The 22,109-nt window shown below is 37.8% G+C and overlaps 1 protein-coding gene across 4 annotated transcripts in view; it reads right to left on the bottom strand.

Moving 5' to 3' along the window:
- USP54 (ubiquitin specific peptidase 54) overlaps nt 1–22,109 on the bottom strand; it is a 105,997-nt gene that overhangs the window by 24,943 nt on the left and 58,945 nt on the right. For all 4 annotated transcript variants that reach the window (XM_075154464.1, XM_075154462.1, XM_075154463.1 and 1 more), the window contains 8 exons: nt 15,903–16,037; nt 13,546–13,659; nt 13,302–13,384; nt 10,832–10,937; nt 7,357–7,503; nt 5,817–5,966; nt 4,162–4,330; nt 640–810 (listed from right to left, as the gene is read on the bottom strand). In XM_075154464.1, the coding sequence (XP_075010565.1) occupies nt 640–810; nt 4,162–4,330; nt 5,817–5,966; nt 7,357–7,503; nt 10,832–10,937; nt 13,302–13,384; nt 13,546–13,659; nt 15,903–16,037 (1,075 nt within the window). The remainder of the gene's footprint in view (nt 1–639; nt 811–4,161; nt 4,331–5,816; nt 5,967–7,356; nt 7,504–10,831; nt 10,938–13,301; nt 13,385–13,545; nt 13,660–15,902; nt 16,038–22,109) is intronic.

The raw sequence follows: 22,109 nt of genomic DNA, 5'->3' as shown, positions 1-22,109 counted from the left end.
TAAGCTTTCAGACTTCCAATTAACCTCTCTTCAACTAAAGAGTGTTCAGGCAGACTATTCAGCTGCCCAAAGGAACATATATACATATTGTCTTCTCACTGCAGATTCTCACTTAACTTGCCTCCATGGCACAGGCAGGAAAACATCTTATGTTCCTCCCTGGTACAGTAAATACTACCAACACCGACTGACACAGAAAGTCCTTAGCGCTCAAGTATGGGAGATTCTGGTGATGAAAGCGCCTTTCCCAGACAGCTGCAACTTCTGAAATGAAGTAACTGCCTGTAGATAAGTAAGTAGCACACGCAACACTTACCAAACCATACCATGGCACTATACAACAGACTCCAACTTAGACAATTATATAACAAAGAGAGCAGGTGGGACTGTGGATAACAGAAAACGTGTCTGTAAATGTTTGTCTGGCTAGATAAAAGTCTACAAAAGCCAACAAGACATTTAAAATTACGCTTATTTTTTGTGAATGCCAATGGTTTATTACAAACCAAAAACATTTAGGATACTAAACACTGTTCACTATTCTGTTATAGGTTGTATATATAGAGATTTTTCACTGGAATCCACTGCAGTCATCATATTTAATGACAATGATCACACAGATATAATGGTATCTGCTACCTGTGTCCCTGCTGCTTTGTGAAGCTGCATCGTTCTCCACATTGTAGATGACTGTCCCCTGCGAGTCAGAGGAGAAGTGACTGACCACAGACTCATGGTGCGCCTGTTTATAAGGATAGCTGTCCGTAGAGGAATCTGTCCTGGTATCACTCGAGATGGAAGGTTCTCTCCCTAGGGAAGAAAGCAATGTCAAGGAAGCAATGTCAAATTTGAATCTTTTTGGGCTATTATAAAGTCAGGAGAGGCTAAAAAAAGAAAACAGGAATGGAGCAGAGGAAACTACACAGAAGCTAACAGAAAAACAGAGTACCAAACATACAAACTCAGATTCAAGGATGCTAGAGTTTATGGGAAAGGTCGTCTCCTTTGGTAGGAGGGGAGAGTGTGTCATTCCTTCTGCAAACCTTTATTTCTTTCTCTCCGATAACTCTGAATTTATCAAATCCTTTTTATTATGCAAAATTAAACTACGTCCACTGGACTGAAAGTATACATTAGTACCACACTGAAATTATTCTTCATTAAATTTCAACTCTGTCAAGTTTAATTAAAATATGAAATACACTGCTTCAGGGGAAGTCAAAGTTTAAAAATTAGTCAAGTACAAAATATTAATAAGGTAACAAGAACACCACAAATTATAGTAATTAACACATTTCATCTATTATGAATCAAAAGCTTATCTAGTAAAACTTTATACTGAAATTATATTATCTAAAGCAAAGTAACCTGCTCCTTCTCAAGAAGCTAGCATTGGCCCACTGCACAAGTGGATATTGGAAAGGATGAAGCATCATGATTCAACTTCAGTACAGTAATTCCAAAACTCATTAAAAGAGGAGAAAAAGACAACCTCCTCCCACCACTTTCAGTACATAAAATTAAAAATCTGAACAGTTTGAAGACTATTGGCCATTTTATATATGTGATGTATACACTCCTGAATACACAGGATATTAATTTCATACTCATTCCTCAGGGGAGAAATTAACGAAGAAAAAAGGAATTAAAGAAGTAAGTAATTCTTATGTTTAATCCCAAACACTCAGCCTGAGGGCACTTCATGTTTTCAGTGAGAGCAAGTCCTGTAATTCATGTTCTATTTAAGGATGCCTAACAACTTCTTAAGTCAGAAGCTTCCCCCCCATCTCCATACTGGTTAAAAATCTTATTGGTCTAAAGAAATATAGACTACAGCTGTTAACGGAGATGACAGTCATAGAAAGAAAGGTGAATGTAGGCAAAAGAAACCAGAGCTGTGGAACTGAGTACTAGAAAATAATTTGTAAACCGACGTCTTTATTCAACAGAAAATGAAAAACATTAAGAGGAGTTGTTTGCACTTAGCTTCACAACATTTCGTACCAGCACCTTTGACAATCTTTCCTCCATAATTTGTAGTATCGTATCTTGATGTGATTAGATGCATTTATCAGATTTCCTTGACAAAAGTTCAAGTACAATATTGTGATCAACAACTTAAGAATAAGCAATTTCTGTTCATTTCTGAATTACAGTCTGTGAATATCTGATAACACTGAGGAATCCAGAAGAAGCTGTAGTTACACTCAGTGAGAGACAAAAAGGCCATTCTGAAAAAAATATATTAGGGTAGAAAACTCTGGGTATCAACAAGACTAGAAAATAATTCACTTCTATCTGACAGGAAAATGTGTAGGGTATGATTTCACTTGGCACTTCAACCTACAGTATCTCACAAATTCTCTCAAGAGCTTGGTATCAATGTTGAACGCCACAGACTACAGGAGTAAGCCTTGAGGACTCACCAAGTGTTTTTGAAATGAAAGAGCAGCTTACTCACTATAGCCTTCTGAATTTTTTCTGAAAGGAAACACCTTTTTATATATATATTTTTGTATTCAGCTTCCTGAAGTAATTTTAAAACACAGTATTATTAGATACTGCAGAGACAATGAGCAGAAGGGTTATCTATGTATTTCCTGGAGATCAACCAGCAGAACAGTAAGGCAAATTTACAGCATATATTGACCTGAAGCTTGTAGAAGTGCCCACAACTGATAGATAGCACTGAAGGCCTCCTCTCCCTCCTCCAGACTTCCCATTTTTTTTGAGAACAGGAAGATAGGTTTATAAATTGCGAGGCATCTTGTCAAGTGAGAAGTGAAGGTCGTCTTACCAGTGTTTTTATTTGCATTTATTTTAAGAGGAGTTGGAGATTTATTTCATTACTGGTAGATTGTCAACACATAAATAAGGAGACAACAGATGTTCTCTACAGATTCATTGACCAGGAAGCATAAAGTTAGCTTAGGCTATGGCCAGGAAAGCCATAAAATAATTTTTTGGAATTACAGTTGTATAAATAGGCTAAAATCCTGGAAGAAAGGTTGTATTTCTGGATTTAGTCTCGCCTTGCTGTTCTTGGCAACTTATAAACCCGTCTCTAAGTCAGGATATTCTCCGCAAACATCCAAAAATAGAAACAATCTTCTTTTGCAAAGCCATTACAATGTTAACTTGGATCCAGTTTTTGTTTTCACCCTATCTGAATTGCAATTGCGTATCTTTCTCAGAATTTATCTATTCCTCTTTAAATGAGGCCTCAACCCCCAATGGTGTTACTAAATGTCCGAAATTATCCAGAACTTCAGTAAACCAACAGCCTGTTCAGCCCACTACTGATATTTTGAGCAGACCAAGTTCTAGCCTCTGAAGCACCTTATTTGGACATACCTTTCTAATTCAACAGACTACCATTAATACAAAGAATTCAGGAAGTAGCAATGTGTTGAAGGCCTCTGAGATGTTAAGTGCTACAAATATATAGCTGTAGATCTTTTTTGATGCAAAACAGATCATGAAAAACGAAAAAGTAAACATGATCTATGGGCATAAGCCTTTGCCAATCCCTTCCCCTTTAGTCTCACACAAATCAGTTCATATCTCTTGCAGCACTGCTTTATCCGAGTAAAAGCCAAGCCAAAGGCTGAAGATGAGCTGCACTGATTCCGTCTCCCTCTTTTTTTATTTTTAATAAAACGGTTTTCTTCCCCTTCCGCCCACATCCCTTCACCATCCTAGCAAAGGACTCATTTATGATGTTTCCTTAATGTTTCTTTTCCCTAACTTCCCTCCTGAGTTTAATTCTAGAGCTTCCTTTAATTTTTATATGTTCGTGTATCCCTGCTCTTGTTCCCTTCCTGTTAAAATTGCTGATGGATTTATGAACTCAGTCATTGAAGTCATCACTTATTGTTCCTCTCTACGTCCATGCCACAACAGGTCCTTCACTTCCCCACCCCCCCCAGTTTCTTTCTCCAAACATTTTTGGAAAAGATTACTACTCAAACAATCAACAGAGTCTTGGACTGAGCAAGAGGTTCAAAGGTGAAACACTGGAAGTCCTCTTCAGAATTCTAGATCAGCTTTGACAGGCAACAAGGAACCCTGCTAACAAAAACACACCCAAAACAGAAGAAAAACTTTTTATATGCAACATTACAGCATAAAGATACAAGGCATATAGTCCAGACTGCTTACCCGAGTCTTCACTATCATAGCAAGTCCTGCTATATTGCTGTAAATCCACTTGAGGGGGCAAGTCTTGTGTCGACACTGGAGTTCCTCTCGGATCTGCATACAGCAGCAGCAAAGGCTGATAATGACCCTTAATGCACTTTGTCACAACATCTTTCCATTTTGGACCAATCTGAATTAACAACAACAACAAAAAAAAGCACAAGAAAGGTTTTCTGTCATCGTTTTCTATAATAAGCTCTCTTTTTTTCCTCATACTTCTTTCAGAGTTTGATTTTCCACTGACATTCTTTAACTCCTTCTATATCTAGCATTGAACTGGACTCACCAAGAAAACTCTAACTGTTGGTCACGTGTTGGAAAACACATCAAAAAGGGGTATGAATTCTAAAATGTAACTGGAAGTAAACTGTCTCTTAAAATTAGCATTTCCATTCCTCTTTCTGAGATTCACCTTATTTGAGAAAAAAGGTACCACTTGTGACACCAGCTGGTCAAGAACACATCCTTGGAACACCCTGGAACCAACCCAACTAAAATCAAGGTATTCACCATCTTATGGCTAAACAAATTACAATTCCTGCTAAAAATACGACTACAAAAATAATCCTTCCCTTTCAGATTTTTTTTTTCCATAAAAAGCTTTTCATCTCCTGAAATGTTCTAACTTTGCATCAGTGAAAAAAAAGGATTTGTTAACAAAATTTCTTAATCCATCCATCAGCATAAACAAAATGAACAATAAAAGACATCAAGAGCATGACAGCAAATTCAAGTCAAAGCTAACCACTTTGGTGTGTGAATATTTCTGCTATTACAGAACGTCTGCAAGCATTTTGATAGGCCAGGCAATAATTCATATAGTTATATTCATCTCAAAAATCTTCCCCATGTACTAATATAGGTTTCACCTAATACACTGAACATATATTTCAACAAATTTCTCCATACACGAGTATTCTACTAAAACACTGCAGTACCTATCCTTGGCAAAGTTTTGCTGCAGAGAAATGTGACTGTGAACAAATGCAAGAATTAGAGTTTTCCTGTTGAGACTCTGCTTGGCATGAATACAGGAGAAAACTTTCCTCTGTCATCTTTGTGCTTCCATGACTAGAAGGAATAAGAGGAGAGTGGTGTGAAATAATGCCAAACAAACTAATGGGATGTAATAACAGTGTGCCAAGATCCCAGCACTGGTATCTTTAATGTCAAGGACCTCATGCTTGGTGAAAAGGGGGGAAGTACTAACAGAAGCAGCAGAAAATTTGTTGTTGGCAGCAACCACTAGGGAAGACTGGCATCTAGATACTTCAATAAAGAACTCAAAAAGCAGGCACTACCAAAGCAGTTGCCCGCTTGTCAACAAGGGAAGAGATGTTGTTAGCTGTGCGCACAAGCAAACTGTAGGTTTTCAAACAACAGCATAAAAGCAAGACTGGCAGTCAACAGAACAGAACTAAGAATAGGGCTTCTGAGCTTTCTGGTATGCTTTTCTGAGAATGCTTTACTTTGCTCAGAAACAGGAGCAACAGAGTTATGGATCCTGAGTGGAAAAATAGCCAAAATTTCTCAAAAATCTGTGGAAAACAGTATGGATCTACACATAAGTAGCTAACAAATTTCTAACATTATTTTTCTAAACATTATTTTCTCACCTCTTTGACATGAGCATCATCAAAGTACATCCACTTGCGGATTTTGGTTTGGAAGAAGAAGGTAGAATAGTGTTTTCCATAGTAACAGATCATTCCCACCAAATACAGCTCCGAGTGTTTTGCTCTGTCATCAGTTACTCTGAAGAAAAGCTTCAAGAAGGGAGGTAAGAAAAATCAAAGGAGAAATTAATAAAATGCCCAGAATTTTACATACTGCTTTGTGTTTGAAGACCTCAAAGTACTACAGAGAGGTGTCAGGTTTTTAGTTCAAGAGATAGAGAAAACAAGGCAATAAATACTTAAGTAATTAACTAATGTTTAAGCAAATCCAGTGACATAGACCAGGAACAGACTCCTACCAACTCACCAGATGCTCAAGAGTCAGTCTTGGAGACTGTGGCTGTACTTTAAGGAAGATATTTACAACAATGATATAATATCTTTTCAGAATTTGAAGTGTGATTCTATTCTGAAATTTTGTATTCTCTGTCATGCTTGCTGATTATATCAAATACTGTTTATAACATTCATTCCTCTCTGCTTTGTAGAAACAAAGTGGTTCTGACAGTGAACAGCTGGCATTTATTCTGACTTAAGCAGAGACAAATTTATGACAACACCACATAAAAGATGAACTGAAGACATCAGTAGGTCAAAAGAATTCAGTACACAGAAAAAATTGTTTTCTGACTATTTAATTGGCCATGTTTTATTTAAAAATGCACAGGACTAATTTTTTAGTGCATTACTGCTTTACTATGCAAGGAGCACTGTTTCACAACCACATTTCCATTAACTTGCACTAATTTTGGTACCCTATGCACTGGCCAATGCATTTTTCATATATGTGTGTATTTTTTTTTTATTATTATTTCAATGTAATACCTCAATGCTACAATAAGACACAGCTACAACTTGGTATACCAATAATTCAGCTCTAAAGCATCAGCTAATGTAGAATAAATTAATTCTCTAGGGGACACACCTCCAGATCCCAAACACTGCTTAATTTAATCTGTCATTCAATCACACAGTGCCATCCACCATCTCTCAGAGGCTGCTCAGTTATAACTAACTCTTAAGTGTTATGACCATGCACTTCAAAGAAAAAAGGATTTGAAGAAGTTAAAAAAACCCCAAACAACCCCAAATTACATTTTGTCATCAAAGAAATAGAAATAAACTTCTGTTCTTAAAAAATGAAAGAGTATGTATATATTTTCATAGAAATAGCACAAACCCCAATGCAAAATTTCCTTGCACTCGAAATTTTTTTTTTTGATTCAGACAAGCTTTGTTTTCTGGAGTAATTTTTAATTTTCAGTCATTTCAGAAATTCGAGCATATGCAATTACACTATTATTTTCACAGATTCTGTGAAGCATTCAGAAACAGATCAGATCCTTGGATCTGCCCTCTATTCCATTATTTATGGACACCGAAAAAGTAAAGATGGTGACTTTTTATTTTTTTCAATCTGCTACTATAGACTACTATGAGAAAGACTGTTTGCAGTAGTGTCAAAATACAAAAAACTCACATCTCCCAGTTTAAGGCAAGTGCCCAGGCTGTGAATCACATCCTCAGCCAGATCAGAGTGGTCCGAGTCCCAAACCAAGCCAATGGTGATGATCTGTGGAGAGTTCATCAGAACACGACGAATACGGATCTTTTCCCCACAGTTACTCTGAGGATTTAAATAAAACAAAACTTTCAGTATAATCCTTCTCTTATTATAATGTTAGGGCAAGGCACTAAAAAGTACAAGTTTCAAAAGTACAGCTTCCAAAGAGGTGGTGGTGAAACACAGCAGATATAATATGCTCAGTGTCAAGATATGAGCTTCTTACGTCACAGATGAGAAGCGTTATCAAGACTATCTGGTATTTGCAAGCTCTAAAGTGAACACTGCTGATTCTTCCTCATACTACTGATAATGATTAAAAGGTATAGTGCAAAAGCAGGCTTATTTAAAAAAGATAAGCAAGCATACATGAAAGATCCCAAAAACATTCTTAGAAATTGGAAGGCACTTTCTTTTGATCAGAATCTCCGATTAAAATGGTATTTACAGAGACTGATCCTTTGTCTGACAGTGTCAGAAAAACTTTCAAGGTGCTGCTTTGCTGTTAAAATTGGGTGGTTGTTCTACAAGGTACCTCAAGCATCTCATCTTAGACAGGATAGTTAGGTCAGTATTCATATAAATATGAGAGCAGCAGCTGGAAGATCAGGAGAATAAGAGGTGCTTTACTAACCCATAGCAGTTCTTCATTTCTCATTTCCTGTTTCCCTTCCCCCTCCCATTTTTTATTTTTAAATAACTACCAGTGCTTATTGACTGGCCAGTCTCCCCTCACTCTCTAGCCAGAGTACTTCTCAGAGATAACCTTGCTTGTGAAGCTAAGACATTTCTCAGTGGTCCTTCCTATCCATCACCTGTCGGAATTGTGGGCATCTTTAAAGCATCATGAAAAAAGTTAACCCTCTGAATTAAGAGATTATCACTGTAATTTTAATAAACAGTGCATTATCTTCCCCCCCGCCCCCGGGACAACTATGACAAAGTCCCTCTGCAACACTTACTCTCCCCCTGTGGCAGGTCACAAAGATTCCAGAAAAAAACATTTTCATACCGAGAATAGTTTCTCATCTCTACAGAGACCAGTTTCACGATTGGATAATATCATTCCTGACACTACAACCAGGGAAGAGATCATAAAGCATTTTTTCCCCACAGCAATCTAGAAAATTAACCAGAATTTCAGTTCCAATTATCAATGAGAAACAAAAATGAAAAATTAAAAAAACAGAAAGAAATGAGCTTAACAACAAGGAAATGAAGACAGGTAGAGGACTGTGATGTTTAAATGTAGATACGAGGTTTTAATATTAAGATGACTATATTCACACATATTTTGCAAGGGTCACTCAAAGTACAAACATTCCTGAGGACTACCTCACAACAAACCTATCTTACTTTCAAATTGTCTTCTTTGCTTCAGCTAGCTAACATCAGCATTTTCTGCAAGACAGGAGGAATATGGCATCATGATAAAAAGCTTCCCTTGCATGACTTTTAGGCCCTCAGCTAAGCCTCAATAGAAAAAATTCCCCAAATAGAAAAGAAAGGGGCAACAAGTACTGGTACGCATTTTTATCCAACTGATTATTTCACAGTTAAATAGCAGTTCACCCTGACAAAGAATGTCTTTCTATTACATTTCCCATGCTTTGGTTATTAAATAGCTAGACTCACATGAATCTTTTAAACAACAATACAATATCTTTATTTCTTTTACTCAGATAAGTGAGCCACTATTTGCCAATATTCCAAAAAAAGAAAATAATGTTTCAATGAAGACTAAAAGTGAATGTTTCAGAGTTATAAGCTACAGAAAGTGGGGGAAATAGAATGGAATTACTTACGCTGCCCCCAGGGAACAGGCACACGAGCCATTCCTATTAGAACCTGTACTGCTTCACTGAGGACTGGTGAGGCATCTAACAGTAGCATTACATGAAGCAGCAATTATGCAGCTGTTTCCTGCCCTACCTATTAATCAATATGTAAAGAAGTTTGATGATAACTCTTCTTGCATACTTATCTAAAGCTCTGGATCTGGACATACTCAAATTAAAAGGTAGAACAAGATACCAAACTCTTGCTTTAGAAATCAAGCCTTTATGATTTAAAAAAAAAAAAAGATCATTTTATATTTACATGAAAAAATTTTATTTTTCTTAACCCAACTGATACACGGACTTAACTCAGATGAATTTTGTCCGATTTTTACTGCATAACAGAACAGAACATTTTTAGAATAGCAGCCTGTGACTACCAACTGGACATAAGCAGTAATTGTTTTTAAGTGGTTAAACTCCAGTCATCACTCACAACTATAGCCTATACTTTTTGGTCAATATCTCCCACAGTCTGAACAGCAAACCTCAGAAAAACAAACCAATACTCCTCCCTCAATTTTCTGTGATAATTCCTGCCTTTGGCGTAGCTCTTGCAGATATACTGTGTGGCCTATAAGCCCTTCACTGTTGGAATGTTCTCTGGCAGTCGGAAGCGGCAGTCCCTTTCTCTTTCCCTCTGGCCAACATTTTGGCTGTATGCTGCAGGTACAGCAGTTTGGTGAACAGTTCAATTTGTTCCAACTGAAAGGTAGTAATGAAGTTGAATGGAAGCTTATCTAGGCAAAACAACCGATCTTGACATGTGATTACGTACAAAAGTTCTGCTATCTGTGCCATAGCAAGGTATTGCTGAAAAGATTTTACAAGAAATAAGTACTTATTTTCTCATGCTATTATTACAGATGAAGCACACTACCCTCAACAGAAATAATCACCAGAGAAACTGCATGAACTGTGGGAACACCATTCTAAAAAGCCTACCTAATCAAAACCGCTGTCAACATACAGAAATCTCCTATAAAAAGATACAGCCTCCAAATTCTTTCTCATTTCCATTTCTTTAGGTAAGATCCCAGGACTTCCATCATAGGATGAAAGCAGTATGATTGCAGCTTCATGTAACGCTAGTGTTGGAGGCCTCACCAACTCTCAGTTAAGTTGAACAGCAAACATATCATAGGTACACCTAGCTGAAACACAGGTTTGAACAGGAATGGATTGTCTGGCCATTCCTTGAAAGCAATGTAAGTATTTACAATTTATTCCCCCTCATTACCATTTTTTGTGGTTTCTAACTCTCCGAAACATTCATTTTTCGTTTCCATCCAAACACTATGTCTATTCCTGTTCTCACTACTTGTGTCTAGTCAAAGAAGCACTCAACATCAGTAATTTTTCCCTTCCTTCTTTGAATAACTGAGAGGTACTGAATTCAAACCCAAAGAAAACTCTTTTACCCTATCCTTTTTATCATTATGATGAGCTAAACCTTGAAAATGCTCAAGAGTTAAAGGTACAAATCAGCGTAATCTACTAAACCTCTTCTGTCCTGTCTGTCCCCCCTGAAAAGGCAAACTCAGGATACTAACTGGACAGTTTCGCAGGTCTCCCATAGTGCTGGCGTTCTGTAGTAGCTCTCCAAACATATCTGGAGTCGGTTTCTCTCGTCTCTCCAGCATATAAATAGCTTGATTGCTTCAGTATAGAGAAAGCATGGAAAACAAAAGTTTAACAATAAAATAAAAACCCAAACCCACATTAAGTAAGTATACGTTTCACTTAAATTTTATGAAAAGAACCTTAAAATGCACAACACTTTTTATATTTAATATTGTAGTACAGAAAAATCACATAATTATTAAGTGTGAATTACTACACCTTCCATAATAATACTGGATAAAGAAAACAAGTAAAACTTAAAATAGAAACAGTTTCTAGTTTGGCTTAAAATTTACATCTTAAAAGTAATCTTTAGCATTTTGATAAATATTTCATTCTGAAATCAAGTATTTGCTTCAAAATGCTTCCCTTCAGTAACCACAACCCTAGTAAAGTGGCACAGTAAAGCACATCCTTAATAATAAAACTATAGACAAAAAATGGCATGGTACCCAATTGATTTCATTGTCCAGCTTGAAAGAAAGAACTGCTCAAAGCATGTTCAAGCCTAAAACGGTTTAGGAGGTAAATAAATACATCACTGTTTACTGGTGTTTTTAAAATAATGCATGACTTAAGATTTATTGAGATATTTAATATAAAATATTGAATGCCATTTACATAATTCTTTCCCTGTCTTTCTAAAAAATAATATTCTGATACACAGTGTCTGCTGGTAACCTAAAGAAAAACTACAGATCGATGGAACGGCAGGTAGCAGCCACAAGGGGGATGCTTTACAACACTCCTGATACACTGGTAAAGTGGTAGCTTTTAACAGAGATCTGCATGAGAAGAGCAACTAGCAGTTTTCAGGACAATTTTTTGGGGCTCTGTAACTACATGTCTCACATGCAGGATGAGAAACAAAGAGAATTTTTCATCCCAATCAAAATTTCAAGACAGAAGCAAATAACAGACTCCTGCCTCCATCAGATTTAAGCAGCTTTTAATTGAGCAGCCACCTACTAAAAGAAAAGACTTCTCTAGCGTTCATTCAAACGAACTACTACAGAGCTAGAGCTATTGCTCTGTGCACCATCTCCTTTAATGAAAGGTCATGGTGACCAGGGAGGTTCCCCAATAACTAGAAAAAGCAAGAGCTATATATACATCCAAGAAGGAGGATTTGAGGAACTACAGGCTGGTCAGTCTCGCTCCAGTACCTGGGCCGATGACAGACCAAATCCCCTTAGAAATCATCTCCAGGCATATGAAGGACAAGAAGATGAGTCAGAGCAGCCAGCATGGATTTACCAAGGGCAAACTATGCCTGACCTACTTGATTATCTCCTATCATAAAATGATGGGTTCTGTTGAGGAGGTGAGAGCAGTTAGTATCATTTGGTCCCTAGCAAGGTTTCCAAGTCATCTGCAGCGTTCTTGTGGCCAAACTGGAAGGTGTGGACTGCACGGGTAGAACACAATGCAGACAAAAACCTAGCTGGACCTTCAGGCTCAGAGGATCAAAACATAACCAGCAGTCAGTTGAGAGTTGTGTTCCTCAGGGGTTAATACTGGGGCTGATGCTATTTAAAATTTTCATGAACAACCTGGATGATGAATCAGAATACACCCACGTCAAGTTTACAGATGACACCAAACCGGATGGAGCAGTCAATAGGCAGAAGGGAGTGCTGCCATCCAGAAGGATCTTGACAGGTTGGAGGAACAAGGTGATGGGAACTTCACGAAATTCAGTAAAGGAAAATACAAAGTCATGCCCCTCGGACAGAGCACACTCAGTGCAGCAGTACTGGCTGGGCACTGAATGGCTGAGGAGCAACATTGCAGAAAGCTGGTAGACAAGCTGAACATAAGCCAGACTCTTTGCAGAAGCGAACAGAAGAAAGACAAGAGGCAAAACATGCAGAAAGGGAAATTCTGACTGGATATAAGGAAAAAAAAATTTCACACCAAGTGGTTAAGCACTGGAACAGGCAGCCCAGAGAAGTCGTGGAATTTCTGTCCTTGAACATTTTCAAAACTCAGCTGCACAGAACCCCAAGCAGCCTGATTTAGCTTTGAAGTTAGTCCTGCTTTGAACAGGAGGATGGAGTAGACGTCCAAAGGCCCTTTCCAGCATAAACTATTTTTTATTTTTCTTATCTTGCTTCTTAACTTACCTGCTCACATATTAAGGTCTTTCAAAAGGTACATGAGTCCTTGCCACTACAGTTGTCAGATTCAGAATCATAAACAAGTAGACCCACTGATCCATGCCTAAATTGGTATCTTGTGCTCCACTAAATTCTCATGTTCTTTATCTTAGTTATCAAAGCTCCACCAACTTTGAACAAACCATGTTCCGGACATTTAATCTTGTGAAGGTAAAGATCAAACTGCAATACCAGCACAAAAAAGAGAGAAGTTCTCTTCCCTGTAAAAATCTCAACTCACCAGAGCGAGGTTGTGGAAATATAATGTACCATCTGGATGAAAGGTAACGGGTCAGAGGTGGCACCACAGCTGGTACAAACACACTAAAGAGAAAGAAAACGTAATACATTGACAAGATTAAACAGGCATTTCCACAGCAACACTTCTGCTTGTATCTTTTTTACCATGGCAATGCAAGTCTTAGCAATGAAAATTTGAAACTTGAGAACTGGTGATTTGTATAAAGCATGTATCATTACCTCACCTGTTCAAACAAGGTCATCGCAAACTTCTGGTGGGAAACACAATGTGGTGCAGTGCAAATATCTTCCTTTGTCTCATCTGCGATGTGGAAGTGAATTCGCATTAACAAGTTTTCCTAGCCAAAGAGAGAAGAAAAAGCAAAAAAGCGTTAGATCATTTCAAATGTAGACAAAAGTTAAAATATAAATCACAAAAGTGTGTCAGATACAATAATGTTATAAGCGTTATCTACAGAAACAGAAGACTCCTGCAAATTTTTGGAAGTTGCTTAGAAAACAAAAAAGTTGGTATTTCTTTGATATAAAAGAAAATGGCTACCGCTTCTGATTTGAAATGCTGTGTCAGGTAAACATTTATCTTATTTACTAGCACAGCTGAAGATTCTGTCACTGATTATTCTGTCCAATTCTCAAGCATCAATAGATTTGACAAAACGTAACGGGCAGAGCAGCTCTGCAGTCTTAAAATCACTGGGTTGCCACTAACTTCTCCTCATCAACACAAAGCAACCCAAATCAATTTCTATATTCCACAAGGGCTTCGAAATATGGCAAATAATTTACATTCTATCAAAAAGGGGGAGAACTAATAAACTAAGAGGCAGACTAAATTCTGCACAAAACAAAAGCATTTTCTAGATATTATTTCAGACAACTCCATCTAGTTTTCAAGTTCCCAGGAGTTATTGTCCTAAGACCTCCTCTCCTCCCGCTGTTGCCAACATTAATCTGGGGGTGCCAGAAGTCTACTGACACCACTTCCAGCAGCACGCTTCTCACCATCACTATGAGCTGTCTGGATGGTTTACGGGCCTGCAATAAGCACGTCAAGATTAATTATTAGGCAAAATAGCTCTGACCTCGTACAATTTCCCTTGAACTTTAAAATCTAAGCTCTTCTGCCATTTAAATTAAATCTCTGCCTTTAGGACTGAAAAGGTTAACTAAGCGAAAAACTATGGAATTATCTGTGCCTTAAAGCTTAACTTCAAAAGAGAACTTGTACCCATTTTAACTGTCCTTGTGCCAGTACGGTTAACCTAACAAACCTGCTTGTGGGGACTCCCACAGCAGCATTAGATAAGCTATTTAGATTAGCTTTCTCAAGGAAGAAACTAAATCAAAAGTTTCCATATTCTACTACATACAGAACTCTCTGTTCAAGTGCTGGACTGCATACAATGATTTGACATAACTGTGCTCACAGGGGCTCCTGTGTAGGCTGATGTAATTGCTTTCACTTTGAGGCTTTATTGGTATGATGTACTTCCATTTTAAGCGAGCTCATTAAACTATACTATTTTGCTATATTAGTATTCTAGAAAAACAGGATACATTGGGTTATCATAAGCCCATTATCAGTCCACTTAGTTTAAGAGAAGAACTACAATACCTATATGCACTTATCTCACTTCTACGATCTCTTACAGTGCAAGAGTCAAATTAGGTAGGTATAGGAAACGAAAGATTTAACATATAGAAAGAACTCCACTCGGATAGGTGCTTTACCTGAGAGAAGTTTTACCTTGCAGTAGTAAATCCAGTATGTTTGTACTTGGGTTAAGAGTTAACATCTTTGTTAACAACCAAGTAGGTAGGATACAAACACACTTGGGCTGCCCTATGGACACTATAATTTCCAAAAAGGGAAGCAGCCAATAGGTCAGCTAGACAAAAATACCTCCTAATTAAGTTAAAGAAATTTAGGAGACTGAAAAAGGAAAAGAGGAAATGTGGGTAAGAATAAAATCTTAACATAATGAATGCCAAGAGTCTGAGTATAAAAAGAATGCAGGTGGGTAAACCTAGGGAGGTAAGATTTGTGTAAAAGCCGTCTCTGGTGAGATAACCAGCCTAAAAAAATTGTCAGATGGTTTACAAATACGGCAACAGAAATATTTGGAGATGATCCATTTTACTGTTGCTTATCTCAACTTACAAACATAAACAACTGTGTTGGGTTGTGTTTGGTTTATTTATTTATTTTTACTTTCCCTTAGCTAGAGTTTGTGAAAACATGATTTCAGAGTAACTGACAAACAACATGTCCCTTCACCCTTTTGAGGTGATCATTAAAAATAGAATCCTGGATCATTCTTGCAGTGCAATTTTTTTTACGATTCATATCCACGACACACTTGAGACTGGCAAGCAATATATATTGAAAAGTAACTGTAAAAATGGATAACATTGGTGTTTCCACTTCAAAATCATTAGTGATGACTCTCAAACCAAATACTAGTTTGGGGAGGAATGGAGGGGAAGAAAAAGGAGAGGGGAAAAAAAAAAAAAGAAGCAGCACATTGTGTAGTGGGGGTTTGCATCTATGCCTGTCAAACCATCTCTCAGTTATACTCACAAAACATTCAGCAGCATCATCCATGATGCCCAGCTGGAAGCGTTGCTCATCCTGAAATGTCTTTGCAAGAGCAGTGCGCAGGGCATCAGAAGGCAGTACCTTCTCACTGCTGCACTGAAACTGGTTGAAGATACCCTAGTAAGAAAACAAAAAGATAGTTAAGTTACTGTATTTTCAAAACATGACTCAAGTTATCTGAAAACAAACAGCAAACCTTCAATTCACTTTGATCAAGCAACACACAGATATTTGTATTGTACAGGGACCACAAGAGAAAATCCTAGAAGTTCCTCCTTTGAAATCATATGCACCTTTGTGTACTCCTTCCTTTCCTTTCACATATCCAAAGGAGGGTGGGGAGCTTAGGGGTAAATTTCCCTCAGTGTCAATCCCCCTTGGATCTTCCTCCAAATTTGATTCCTGAAGCAAATACAATGGACACCAAAACTTTCTCACTTTTTATTCCTATTTCTCCCTTTCCAGTTCACTTTTTCACTCCCACTTTGGTAGCTTTCTTCTTACACATGCCTTCTTTCCTCTTTCAAGCAACTCTTTCCAAATGTCTTAGCCCTTAAACAGCCACAACCTGCTGCTTTAAGGATTTACCTTCCAATAAGTCCAAGAAGTGGGTAAGAATCAGATGATTTTGGGGTCAGCATGCAGGAGGGAAAAGGCATGACACAAATAGCAGTTCCTATGTATGGCCAGATGTTCACTTGTTGCCATAAACCCACATTTTCATAACTGTAACTCACAGGTCATCTGGGTAACCATTTGCAAGGACGAGTAGTTCTATAAAGACTCTTTATCATCTAAAGTGTGGGTTATATGCATGAAAGTTCAGTACATATTCCCAACTCATTAAAAACCCACTTTTATTTTCTGTGTGCGTGTATGCACACGTGTGCGTGAGATATCCAAAAGATCTTCTGAACAGTTATTTAACTTTCATTGTGCAAAAACAGGAACATAATTCTGTATGCAAGATCCTCAGTTTAAGTAAAAACTTCTAGCCCTTATTTTCATACAAGGCCATTCTGTCTCCATCACTACTCTGTTCTACTTTCTACCTCATTTCATATGACATGCAACCATCTTCATCAGTGTCAATCTCAAAATTCTCCTTGTCCTATCCTTTAAAGCTTTCCTCACAATTTCCCTAAAGATTGCGGAAAAGCTCCATTCTTAGCGCAAGAGAAAAAAAGGATCATCTTCAATTGTGCAACACTTGGCTTTTCTGCCTTCTAAACTTAGTCAAACAAGGAGAAAGCCAGCCTCAAACTCGTTTCCCTGTTTGGTTTTCTTTCAAATATATACTGAGAATCTGTAGTGATGTTGATTCATGTAGCACTTCCTCCCTCAATTACAGAAAGCTTCTCTCCAGCATACTTAGGATCTATATTAATTGGAAATAAATCATCTGAATCTTTCTCTCCTTCAACTGTTCTTACTTGTTCCTTATCAGGAAATGAGCAGGTAAACTGAGAGGTTTGCCAAGCTGTGCAATCTCGGCTGCTTTGAGGAAGCTGAAAGAGTGCAGAACACAGCTGTCACTGCACAGCTAGCAAACCAACCTCTGTGCCCCTGCCATTTCTGGCCGTAGAAACAGTACAATTTATAGTGTTGACATATTATCTAACACAGATGTAAAATGCCCATCTCTCTTTATCCCTATTTTTATTTTGGTAGCCCTTACGGAGCTCACTCATGGGTGAGGGCGCACTGTGCTGAAGCCCATAGCTCTTATAATATTGCCTTTATTAGAGTATCAAATAATGATGAGGAAAGTGGTAATGAAGAAAAGGCTGTGAGGCGGTAAGTCTCACACTTCATGAATTACAGACAATACCTCTCCTCAGTTGCCTTTTATATATACATATATAAAAACGGAAAGAATGACAAAGTCTCTGTACTCAACAACGTTGATCCCCATTTCTGTCACTCAAGAGCAAGTCTCATTAGTAAATTTTCTCATTTCAGTGGACCTCAAAAAAAAAAAAAGGCAGTGAAACATAATTCTATCCTGCTTCAGCACTTTACGTTAAATAATTTAAGAGCAGTTAAAAATATTCCTTACTGTGCTTTAGAAACATGTTTATTCTGGTTATCATCAATCTCATTTCATAGATCTGGAAACTGAGACACTCGCCTAGTGACTGGCATGCAACCTCACTGCAGGGAACTGACGGACAGGACCTAGTTTGCTTCAGTGAGAGCTCTGAAATGGCTCTGTGTTCTTGGCGGAGGGGGAGGAAAGAATCAATGCAGGCTCCAAAATAGGTAAAAGGATAAGCAAGCAAGCAAACCGAAACTCCTATTTTAAATTTCCATCTTTAAAGAAATAGCACACTTTACTTCTACATGTAACATACCTACTAGTTAACATAGAGAGATCCAGTAAGGAAAAAGTGATCCTGATGATTATAAGCAACTGTTTTTCACAAGATCCTGCATTGTAAATTTTTTTGCATCACAAAATAATTACAACCTTCACAATTAAAACTAAAAAACTTTCATTAAACAGCAGAAAACTGAAATCTGTTACCGCAACCACAGAACAAAAATAATTCAGTCATATCAAAGAATTCTGTGAAGAATTCTAATACGTAAAATCAGGAAGTGAAAGATCCCAATATTATATAGAAAAATGATTCCTAAAATTTGTAATGAGATAGCACACAATGGTATAGTCTTATTTAGATTACCGGGGGTGTGTGGGGGGGTGTGGGTGTGGGTGTGTGTGAAGTCTTAAAACCAGTGAGTAATTGTGCATTTTAATCTAATAAAGATCAAACCTTATCATGTCATTGCACAGTGCAGTTTAGAGCATGTTGGAACATAGTGCTTGCAGGAAGTCCCCAAAGCACCTCAAATGGAGCCAAAAGCACTTTGAACACGTTGGGGGGGGGGGGAGGGAGGGAGGGGGGGCGTTGGTTTTCATTGGGTTTTGGTCGGGTTTTTGAGGAGTTTGGGGGGGGGAGGTGGGGTTTCCCCTTTTCCTTATTTTTCAGGATAGGTTCTTTGCTCACCTGTTTTTCAGAACAGGTCTTTCTTGTCTCTCAGCCTTACATGGAAAGGTGTGGCATTTCCTGCAGTGTCATCACTTTAAGTTATCTCAGTCAGATCTCTCTCCTTAATTTCAGGTCTTGCCCTTGGGTGATACTGTTAATCACTAACACATTTATTCCATATACAGGTCTGAAAGCCAGAGGAGTGCAGATCAGGAAAGCACTGCTGATTCTGCCCTAGGAGTTTTCATGACACCTTTTCTCCAAGTGCTTCTGGAACTCAATGAGAATTTTATATATGAAACATTCAAACTTTGTTCTCTTTCAAAAACTTCTTCACCTGAATTTGAAGGCAGTGAAAACCCATTAGTGTATTCACCACACTGATGATCTCTCTCAATGGCTACATTCCAACAGAAATGAGCGTATCCTTAGCAGCAGCAATATGAAAAGACACTGCTAAGAGCTTCATGAAGAAGGGAAGTCTCTCCTATTTTATCAGTTTTCAGGAACTAAAATCAAAGATGCAGAACCAAAAAAAAAAAAAAAATTAGCTTAACACAAAATCTGAGCAATTACTACAATTCTATTAGCAGCAGTACTTTGAATTTCCACACTGATGACCTATCCTTGGCATGTTGGTAAGTCTACGAGCCAAGACAAAGAACAGCATGAGCAAGGGATTTTTCAGATAGGAGGTATGCCTTCTCATTACACGGCATTCCTGAGGTCAATATAAAAAAGAAGCCTATCTCCCTTTATATCCCCTTCCCTACAGATCTTCAAAGGTCTGGAAAGGGTACCAGAGACAGCAGAATTAGGAAGCACAAGCATTCTTTAAGAGGAATAAATTGCCAAAGTCCATCTAGTTGCATCTAGTCCTTCGCCAAATACTAAGTCAAGATCAATTACAATTACATAGTTGATCTTTCACCAGCCTGCTTGCAGAGGCATCCAAATCTAGAAATTCCTTAATCATCCCAGGCAATCTATTGTAGGGCCTCACTTGGCTTATTACCATTCAGAAGGCTCTTTCCTAGTATTCTAACTGGAAGCTTCATGTCCCTTCTACTACAAATCTGGGCTTCTGACACACATCAGAACAAGGGCTTGCAGAGTCAGTGGTCTCCCAAAATAATCTCCTCCAGTTTGGGAAGTGTGGGGAATCAACATAAACTTTCTAAAGCTTCAAAGGAAAACAACCTAGGGCTTGAGACAAGGAACCTTTCTCATACAGCTATACAAGTTAAAACCTGGTTTTCTATTTTAGAATGCTAAAATTCACATGCACAATCATAAATCAAGTTGTTCTTCATTTGGTTAGAGAATAAAGACAGTAATTATCTTTTGAGGTAATTCATGGGATTGACATTTTAGAGTTCTTTTAAATTTTAAAGATTTGGAAAACTGAAATATATGTGAATCCCCCCCTAGTTTACAAGATCTGCTCCAAATTATCTTTAACAGTGTTTGGAATCCATTTTCTCCCCAGGAAAGAAGTATTCAATTTATTTGGGGTAAACTGACATCTGTAATGTGTATCTAACCATGCTGATGAAACAAATTCCAGACTTGATATACATGCACATATGACTTTTTAATCAAGCATGTAGAAGCAGGCTGGCGTAAGAATAAATTGATGGCTGAAGACAACAGGCAACAGCTACTGAATCAGATCAGTGTCCATGCACTGTAAATTCGAGTTCTGTCCTTGGCAGCTTTCTGAGAACTAATTATTCTCTTTCAGCATTGTGCAGAAGTTCCTTCTGGATGGGGATATCACTGCAGCTCTAGCAGTGTGGTATTCCTTTCAAAGAAAAAAACATGTTCCCCCAAACACTTCAGTATTCCCTACATGAACAGTTTCTGCCTTTTAGCAAAAGCTACAAATATTAACATGGCCAATCCTCATCTTTCTCTCACTGCTCAACATATCAATATTATTCTCACTGTCACTCAATTGTGACAGTTTTTGGTTGGGGTTTTTTTTTTGTTTGGTTGTTTTTTTTTAAACTTTCTCTCCATTTCAATAGCGTGCCCTTCTTACTCCATTCCATTCATTGGACTTTTTTTTCTTGTCTACAGTACCTAATCTCTCATCCAGAACATCACACACTTCTCCTGATGCAGCCTCTTACTCAGCACAACAACCTGTTTCAGTAAAAATTCTGGCTGCTAAAAATCACTTTTCTCCCATCCAACCACATCAGCCTCCACCCACAGTATTTCCACTAGCTCACGTTTCTTCACCACATTTCCTCATGTTATATTCGCCTTTAAGGGTGCAAATAATTCTAGCTCTATTTGGTTTTATGTCTCTGGATCTCTTTCCAAACCTCCAAGTCTGATAACAATTAACCTAGATTTCATTATTCCTTTCTTTTATAGTCTCTCTTCCATTTTTACTCATGCCGTACCCTAAACATTAAGGTTTAGGAGCGTGTCAGGAAAAGAAACCCCTACTACCAAAATCAAAATCAAAATATACTTTCCACAAGTTTTGTTTAGGAGAGTGTCAGGAGAAGAAACCCAAATCACAGAATGTCCACATCAACTAGGTGACAATTTATTAATTGCTTGATCAAGGTCAAAAAAAGGCATCAAATGGAAGCTACAATTACCAGTTTATTAACTCAGGAAACTGTACTTGCTGCTGGTTTATTTGTCAGGCAGTGCCAACTGAAAAAAAAAGTTTAAATAATAGAAGTAATTATTTTATATATTTTTACTACTGTTTTACCCTGAAATACTATCCCGATTTGGAAAAAAGCACAAAACAAGAAGAGGAAATCTTTGCAACCAACCTATCACTGTCTCAACCATTTAATGAACTTTTCGTAACAAATCCCTCCATTTCAATCAAGTGGCTAATCAGAACCATGAACTACAGTCATTCCACTTCTTTAAAGCATTCTAATACCCCATTGTTCTCAATTTTCACCTTAGAAAACAGCATCATTTTTACACAGAAAATTCACATTCTTCCTGCTTTTGTTGCACATGACAAAATTACAGAAAAGACCAGCCCTACTGGAATTTATCAATCAATAGAGCATTCTTCTTTGCAAACTACAAAAAACACTCTGTCCTATATCCTGGCTCTATGGAGCTCCCAGTACAATCCCTGGAAGGAGAACAAACTCTCTGTGGCATGCTCAGTACAGTGGACGGATTTCCCCCTTCCTGCCCTCTTCCAGCT

This window comes from Calonectris borealis, chromosome 7 (genome assembly GCF_964195595.1).
Source record: "Calonectris borealis chromosome 7, bCalBor7.hap1.2, whole genome shotgun sequence".
NCBI classification, from domain to species: domain Eukaryota; kingdom Metazoa; phylum Chordata; class Aves; order Procellariiformes; family Procellariidae; genus Calonectris; species Calonectris borealis.
This window is presented reverse-complemented; position numbering and strand designations above follow the sequence as displayed.